Source organism: Oncorhynchus tshawytscha, linkage group LG12, assembly GCF_018296145.1.
Source record: "Oncorhynchus tshawytscha isolate Ot180627B linkage group LG12, Otsh_v2.0, whole genome shotgun sequence".
Lineage (NCBI taxonomy): Eukaryota > Metazoa > Chordata > Actinopteri > Salmoniformes > Salmonidae > Oncorhynchus > Oncorhynchus tshawytscha.
This window is the reverse complement of record NC_056440.1, coordinates 57,082,496-57,090,642: the sequence shown is the minus strand read 5'-3', so window position 1 is coordinate 57,090,642 and position 8,147 is coordinate 57,082,496. Positions and strand designations below refer to the sequence as shown.

The following is an 8,147-nucleotide window of genomic DNA, read 5'->3' as shown; positions in this document are numbered from 1 at the left end:
CAGCCACCAATTGTGCAAGTTCTCCCACTTAAAAAGTTGAGAGAGGCCTGTAATTTTCATCATAGGTACACGTCAACTATGACAGACAAAATTAGGGGAGAAAAATCCAGAAAATCACATTGTAGGTGTCTTTTATACAGATAACAAGTTCAAACAGGTGCCATTAATACAGGTAACGAGTGGAGGACAGAGGGGCCTCACAGTTCTGTGAGAGACAGAAATCTTGCTTGTTTGTAGGTGACCAAATACTTATTTTCCACCATAATTTGCAAATAAATTCATTAAAAATCCTACAATGTGATTTTTTGGATTTTCTTTCCTCATTTTGTCTGTCATAGTTGACGTGTACCTATGATGAAAATTACAGGCCTCTCTCATCTTTTTAAGTGGGAGAACTTGCACAATTGGTGGCTGACTAAATACTTTTTTGCACCACTCTATATAATACCTATTTAGAGCTGTGAAAAAATAGTAGTGGTTTACTTTTAATTCCAAATCAATAGAAGATTTGGGATTCAATAAAACATCTAATGTCCAATAAAACACCTTACAAGGTTATTTTTTGAGCAATAGAAAAATTCTGTTTCACATTGGTACTAATAAATACTTGCTCAGTTTGGAGTACTGTACCAAAAAGCCCCTGACTCTCCCTTTTCAGATCAATTCATCATATATATATATATATATATACACATATAAAAATAAAGATTACTAGGTCACCTGTGCCCCAAAGTCAAATCAACTGCACAGGACATAACACATTAACCTGTCTTCCTAGAGAACTGTCCACATTTTAAGGGCACTTTGATTTCACCAAGGGCACTTCCTGAGATGATGTCAGCGTGTTTTCCTCCAGTAAACCACGGCCATCACGAAAGCCACTGCAGCCACAAGCGACACAGTACGCCAATGTGACACGGTGCTAACAACCGCCTCCTGCAAGCAAAACGAAAAGTCAATCACACAACAGTGGAACCATTACGATTGTCCGTACTAACCAGAGTCATAGGCTGGACTAGGCTGAGCTAAAGCCTTAGTGCTCGTTCTGGGATCTATAGGCGTGAGGCAAGGTTACTCATCATCAAACAAGCTTAGCTTCATGAACTGACAGTACTGTGACGTGGCACAGGTAGCTGAACTCGGTGTTGCCCACATCGGAACTGCCTGCCTGCATCGGCCGTTGAGGACACATATGTGCATGGTCGTATTTGAGTAGGAGTGAGCGCTTCCTCCTTTTGATATGCATATGCACGTGTGAGTCACCATACGTAGTATGTACAAGAACTTACCAACTAGCATCGTTTACATGTTGGTTTGTCCGATGGGCGTGTGACTTATGGCTATACTTGTCAGATGTGCATTCTTGAATAGATCAGTTAATAAGAGTTCGTCCAAAATAACTGACAAGCCATGGAAACGCTGTGGGGGATAGATCCAGAATCTCCTCATTACCGGCCATCAAAGTTCGCCTACATTTAGGCTATTGTTTATTTGTGTATTTGACACCATGTCGGTGTAAAGAAAAGAAAACAACTGTACAACGCCTGTATGTATGTCACCCGCAATACATGTTCACGTCATCTTTACCAATCAATTGCATTACACTTAAAAACAACTTAAAAATACCACCACTAATTGCTATATGGCTAGCTAGGCTATCAGCTTATCCGAACGGTGGTTGACATTTAGCAGACATATTTTCTAAACCCAAAAAGGACATTAAATATCATGCACCAAATCAGATTTTAGTAAGCACATTGTGGGCCTTTTCGAACACATACATCATGACAGATTTGATAAATATCCACTTTGTTAGATCAGCTTTAAAAATAAAAAATTGTTATTAAATGGGCACCAATGACCTCGTCAGTCCTCTATCCCCCACAGTCTGTTTTCAATTGATCTCTTTACTGCATGTATGTGTTGACTGTGATAGCGTCTCTGCTCTTGCGGTATTTTTAAAAATAGAATATAGTCCCATTGTACATCTGGACGGGCATGTTGGCATACTCCAGCAGGGTACTCACCCATCCTCCTTGCTGTCGGATCCAAGCGGAGACATTTTCCCTGATGAACTGTAATACCCAGCTAATAACCTTCTTGATGATTTCTAAGTGGTTCTGTGTCAGTGCCTTGGAAAGGGGGATACCAAATATACATATAGCGTGAGGGGAGATTCATTCTGCTTTATTTTATTATTTTATTTTTTATTTAACCAGGTAAGTAGACTGAGAACACGTTCTCATTTACAGCAACGACCTGGGGAACAGTTAAAGGGGAGAGGAAGGGGGATGAATGAGCCAATTGTAAACGGGTGATGATTAGGTGACCGTGATGGTATGAAGGCCAGGTTGGGAATTTAGCCAGGACACCGGGGTTAAGTGCCATGGGATCTTTAGTTACCAGAGAGAGTCAGGACACCCGTTTAACGTCCCATCCGAAAGACGGCACCCTACACAGGGCAATGTCCCCAATCACTGCATTGGGATTTTTTTTTTTTAGACCAGAGTAAAGGGGGCCTCCTACTGGCCCTCCAACACCACTTCCAGCAGCATCTGATCTCCCATCCAAGGACCAACCCTGCTTAGCTTTAGAAGCAAGCCAGCAGTGGGATGCAGGGTGGTATGCTGCTGGCATTTAAAAACTTTACAATTGTAAGTTTCAATGATTTCATATTCAGTAACAGGCACATTACCTGTGTTACCTTGTAAATAAGCTTGTAGGCCAAGTGAAACAGGGAGACCACTCTGCCCCAGTTGATACCATCTGCAAAGATTTCCCTGGCCACTGAGAAGAACACATCCTGGACACAGTTTACCTGGACTGTGCTTATTAGGCTGTCAGAGGAAGGAGAGACAAATAATTAGAGGAAAATGAGGAAAAGTAATCATTTCTCTTTCCATGTTTCTTGTTGTCAAGGAAATGAAACAATGATAAAATAATAAAGTTCTTCATTTGATGACAATTTGCCAAACCACTACAATAGGATATGGGAATATACTCATTTGTGTTCACATCCAGGCTTATATTCTTTGTTGCTTGAGTAAAATAGTACATAAAACCACCATCACATAGACCAGCCAAATACAGTGCTTTCAGAAAATATTCACACCTCTTGACTAATTCCACACTTTGTTACATTACAGTGTGAATTTAAAATGGAATACATTTAGAATTGTTTTGTTGTCACCGGCCTACACACAATATCCCATAATGTCAAAGTTAGAATTGTTTATTTTGAATGTTTCCAAATGAATTAAAAATGAAAAGCTGATGTCATGAGTCCGTAAGTATTCACCCCTTTGTTATAGGAAGCCTAAATATGGTAAGTTCAGGAGTAAAAATGTGCTTAACAAGTTACATAATAAGTTGCATGAACTCACTCTGTGGAATAAGTGTTTAACATGATTTTTGAATAACTACCTCATCTATACTGTACTCTATATCATCTACTGCATCCCTATGTAATACATGCATCACTAGCCACTTTAACTATGCCACTGTGTTTACATACTCATCTCATATGTATATACTGCACTCGATACCATCTACTGTATCTTGCCTATGCCGCTCTGTACCATCACTCATTCATATATCTTTATGTACATATTATTTATCCCCCTACACTTGTGTGTATAAGACAGTAGTTTTGGAATTGTTAGTTAGATTACTTGTTGGTTATTACTGCATTGTCGGAACTAGAAGCACAAGCATTTCGCTACACTCGCATTAACATCTGCTAACCATGTGTATGTGACAAATAAAATTTGATCTCTGCACCCCACACGCACAGATAATTGTATGGTCCCGCAGTGGAAAAGTGAATTTCAAACACAGATTCAACCACAAAGACCAGGGAGGTTTTCCAATGCTTCGCAAAGAAAGGTAGATGGGTAAAAAAATAAACAAGACATTGAATATACCTTTGAGCATGGTGAAGTCATTAATTACACTTTGGATGGTGTATCAATACACAGTCACTACAAATATACAGGCATCCTTCCTAACTCAGTTACCGGAGAGGAAGGAAACCACTCAGGGATTTCACCATGAGGCCAATGGTGACTTTGGAAGAGGAAGCCTGTACAGAATAAAAATATTCCAAAATATGCGTCCTGTTTTCAACAAGGCACTAAAGTAATACTGAAACAAATGTGGCGAAACAATTAACTTTTTGTCCTGAATACAAGGTGTTATTTTTAAGGCCAATCCAATACACCACATTACTGAGTACCACTCTCCATATTTCCAAGCATAGTTGTGGCTGCATCATGTTATGGGTATGCTTGTAATCGTTAAGGACTGGGGAGTTTGTCAGGATAAAACAGAAATGGAATAGAGCTAAGTACAGGCGAAATCCTAGAGGAAAACCTGGTTCAGTCTGCTTTCCACCAGACACTGTGAGATGAATACACCTTTCAGCAGGACAATAACCTAAAACACCTAGAGCTGCTCATCAAGAAGACAGTGGATGTTCCTGAGTGGCCTAGGTACAGGTTTGACTTAAATATATGGGAAGGCCTGAAAATGGTTGTCTAGCAATGGTCAACAACCAATTTGACAGAGCTTGAAGAATTTTGAAAATAATTCAGGGGAAATGTCCAGATGTGGAAAGCGCTTTGTGATTTACCAAGAGAGACTCACAGCTGTAATCCCTGCCAAAGTTGATTGTACAAAGTATTGACTCAGGGGTGTGAATAGTTATGTAAATGAGCTATTTCTGTATTTCATTTTCAATAAATTCACAAACATAAAAAATAAAAATAAAAACTTTTGTCAAGTGGGATATTGTGTGTAGATGGGTGAGAAAAACAATAATTTAACCCATTTTGAATTCAGACTGAAACACAACAACATTTGGAATAAGTCAAGGGGTATGAATACTTTCTGAAGGCACTGTAACTAATATGCTAATTCAGAATAAAATAATGTCATACTGTTGTAGCTCAGCATTTCTGTTCAGGTCATCAGCGATCAGCAGCAGCTGTTGTACCACTTCTTTGACTTGGTGGTCCTCTAGTTCGTTGGGTCTGCCACCAAGGTCCTCTGGAGTCAAACGTCTCTCTGGGTTTTCTGCACTGACCCTCTCTATGACATACCTTCATGGATAAAAATGTACAAATATTTTGTGAAAATGGATAATGTGATAATGTGATGGATACTAATGGTACTAATGCTAAGTTTATTTACCCTCTTAAAACAACAGCTCCTTGTTCCATAATTCTGTCGTCGATGACATCTGTTACAAAGATGCTGTTAGTGATTTTATTACCAATGTTTAATGACATGACAGTTTATTGTGGTGATCAGATAGATGTGTTAATCACGCGTTGTGCTCCAATTCAATTGGCAGAGACTTTTGCTCACTCCCAGAACCTGCATGTTTCCTTTATGATGTAGACTTTGTATGCCACTTTACTTGGGGGTTAGAGTTATGCCGCGTTCAAAACAACTGGAAGCTCGGGAACTCGGAAATCTCTAACTTCCAACTTCAGTGCGTTCAAAAAAACTGAACTCGGAAAAAAACGATTTGAACAGTCATCCAACTCGGAATTCCAAGTCGGGGACTCGGGCCTCTTCCTAGAGTTCGACTTTCCGAACTTATGATTTTGATTTGACCTAGTATTACACTTTTTGTTTCACATTTGTTACAGTGAAGTGACGTCAAATTACATGTCTATGGCCTTCCAAGCTCAAAGTGTGTAGCCCAAAATAGTTATAGATTTTTAGTGCTAGATTTGTACATGTTGAAATAGCCGACCTCACTAAGACTGTTTTCACCATTTCGCTAATTAGTCTAACTAGGCCTACATGCGGAAAGATCAGGGAAAACCAAAGTATCGCTTCGATCGCAACCAATGATTCTGACGGGACCCTGTACTTTGTGTTAGTTGACAATAATTTAGATTTTAAAAATTCAGGTGACGATCTTTCAAAGTCTCAGCGCATATTAATATTTACCTTCACCCCCGACTGCACCCTGAGGCTCATCTTCGCCGGTTTTCCGTCTTTCTCGGGAGTCTGCCATCGACGAGAAGTACTGGGGTGAAGAAGTCCTACAGCTCCTGATCACCTCAGCGGGTCTTGACGAATCAGTAACCGCAAGGCGGGGATCTAAAGAAAACAATTATTATGCGTATCTGTCGCTCGCATTGATAAGTAGCCGAATCCCCCAAAAATTACCGCTGTCTACACATTCTCTCCAGAAAAATACCAAAGATAAGACAGAACAAGGAAGTAACACGGAAATACACAGTGGGTTGTGTAAGTGCCCTGGGCTGCTTGTTGTGTGTCTAAACTACGCCTCTTCTTCGTGTGTCTTTCCGGCAGACTAGACAATATGTTGAGTATTGCTGCCTTTCACAGTGTGGAAAGTGCATTGCACATTCGTTCACAAAGAAAATGTGTTGCACCACCATCTAACCCAGGGATGGGCAACTCTAGTCCTCGGGGACCTGATTGGTGTCACACTTTTGCCCCAGACCCAGCTAACACACCAGACTCCAATACTCAACTAGTCATGATCTTCAGTTTAGAATGCAATCTGTTTAATCAGCTGTGTTTGCCAGGGATGGGGAAAATGTGTGACACCACTTCGGCCCCTGAGGACCTGATCTGAGTGTACAAAACATTAAGAACATCTTCCTAATATTGAGTTGATTTAAATATTGACATCGATAATGGATCATAGCTTTTTCCTGGATTCACCTGGTCAGTCTATATGTCCTCATATTTTAGTGCAAAATAACTACAGGGGGTTTTGAGACAAGGGTGTCCAGCCTCTTAAGGCCAACGGCCTGGTGTAGGATCTGTTTGGGTCAAAGTAGTGGGAAGGAGTGGCGAGGTGTGTTGGGGATAGTGGTATATACACTGAGTGTACAAAACATTACAGACACCTGCTCTTTCCACCAGGACATACAGTTGAAGTCAGACGTTTAAATACACCTTAGCCAACTACATTTAAACTTAGTTTGTCACAATTCCTGACATTTAAACCTAGTAAAAATTCCCTGTCTTAGGTCAGTTAGGATCACCACTTTATTTTAAGAATGTGAAAAGTCAGAATAATAGTAGAGAGAATTATTTTTTTCAGCTTTTATTTATTTTATCACATTCCCAGTGGGTCAGAATTTTACATACACTCAATTCGTATTTGGTAGCATTGTCTTTAAAATTGTTTAACTTGGGTCAAATGTTCTGGGTAGCCTTCCACAAGCTTCCCACAAAAAGTTGGGTAAACGTTGGCCCATTCCTCCTGACAGAGCTGGTGTAACTGAGACAGGTTTGTAGGCCTCCTTGCTCGCACACACTTTTTCAGTTCTGCCCACAAATGTTGTATAGGCTTGAGGTCAGGGCTTTGTGATGGCCACTCCAGTACCTTGACTTTGTTGTCCTTAAGCCATTTTGCCACAACTTTGGAAGAATGCTTGGGGTCATTGTCCATTTGGAAGACCCATTTGAGACCAAGCTTTAACTTCCTGACTTATGTCTTGAGATGTTACTTTAATATATCCACATCATTTTCCTACCCCTTGATGCCATCTATTTTGTGAAGTGCACCAGTCCCTCCTGCAGCAAAGCACCCCCACAACATGATGCTGCCACCCCTGTGCTTCAAGGTAGAGATGGTGTTCTTCGGGTTGCAAGCCTCCCCCTCTTTCCTTCAAACATAACAATAGTCATTATGGCCAAACAGTTTATTTTTGTTTCATCAGACCAGAGGATTCTCCAAAAAGTATAATCTTTGTCCCCATGTGCAGTTGCAAACCGTTGTCTGGCTTTTTTTATGGCAGTTTTGGAGCAGTGGCTTCTTCCTTGCTGAGTGGCCTTTCAGGTTATGTCGATATAGGACTCGCTTCACTATGAATAAAGATACTTTTGTACCTGTTTCCTCCAGCATCTTCACAAGGTCCTTTGCTGTTGTTCTGGGATTGATTTGCCCTTTTCGCACCAAAGTACGTTCATCTCTAGGAGACAGAACGCGTCTCCTTCCTGAGCGGTATGACGGCTGCGTGGTCCCATGGTGTTTATACTTGCTTACTATTGTTTGTACAGATGAACGTGGTACCTTCAGGCGTTTGGAAATTGCTCCCAAGGATGAACCAGACTTGTGGAGGTGTACAATTTTTTTACGAGGTCTTGGCTGA

General features: G+C 40.6%; 1 protein-coding gene across 2 annotated transcripts; it reads right to left on the bottom strand.

Annotated features, from left to right (window-relative positions):
- Positions 1 to 386: 386 nt before the first annotated feature.
- Positions 387 to 6,297, bottom strand: LOC112263519 (apoptosis regulator BAX-like). 2 transcript variants are annotated; one of them, XM_024439904.2, is made up of 6 exons: positions 5,962 to 6,297; positions 5,191 to 5,239; positions 4,938 to 5,099; positions 2,696 to 2,837; positions 2,028 to 2,132; positions 387 to 936 (listed from the first exon to the last, which is right to left on the bottom strand). In XM_024439904.2, exons 1-6 carry the CDS (start codon positions 6,026 to 6,028, stop codon positions 838 to 840), a joined length of 624 nt encoding a protein of 207 aa, XP_024295672.1. In that variant the 5' UTR covers positions 6,029 to 6,297; the 3' UTR covers positions 387 to 837. The 2 variants fall into 2 exon arrangements, with proteins under 2 accessions (XP_024295672.1, XP_024295673.1); XM_024439905.2 differs by having other exon boundaries at positions 389 to 936; positions 2,705 to 2,837; positions 5,962 to 6,295.
- Between the last annotated feature and the right edge of the window lie 1,850 nt (positions 6,298 to 8,147).

Excerpts from the sequence above, each read along its gene's own strand:
- LOC112263519 (XM_024439904.2), bottom strand. The coding sequence starts at position 6,028 with ATGGCAGACTCCCGAGAAAGACGGAAAACCGGCGAAGATGAGCCTCAG. Across the intron at positions 5,100-5,190 it reads GGAGCTGTTGTTTTAAGAGG|GTATGTCATAGAGAGGGTCA; the intron begins GTAAATAAACTT and ends TTATCCATGAAG. Across the intron at positions 937-2,027 it reads TCCGACAGCAAGGAGGATGG|GAGGCGGTTGTTAGCACCGT; the intron begins GTGAGTACCCTG and ends TTTTGCTTGCAG.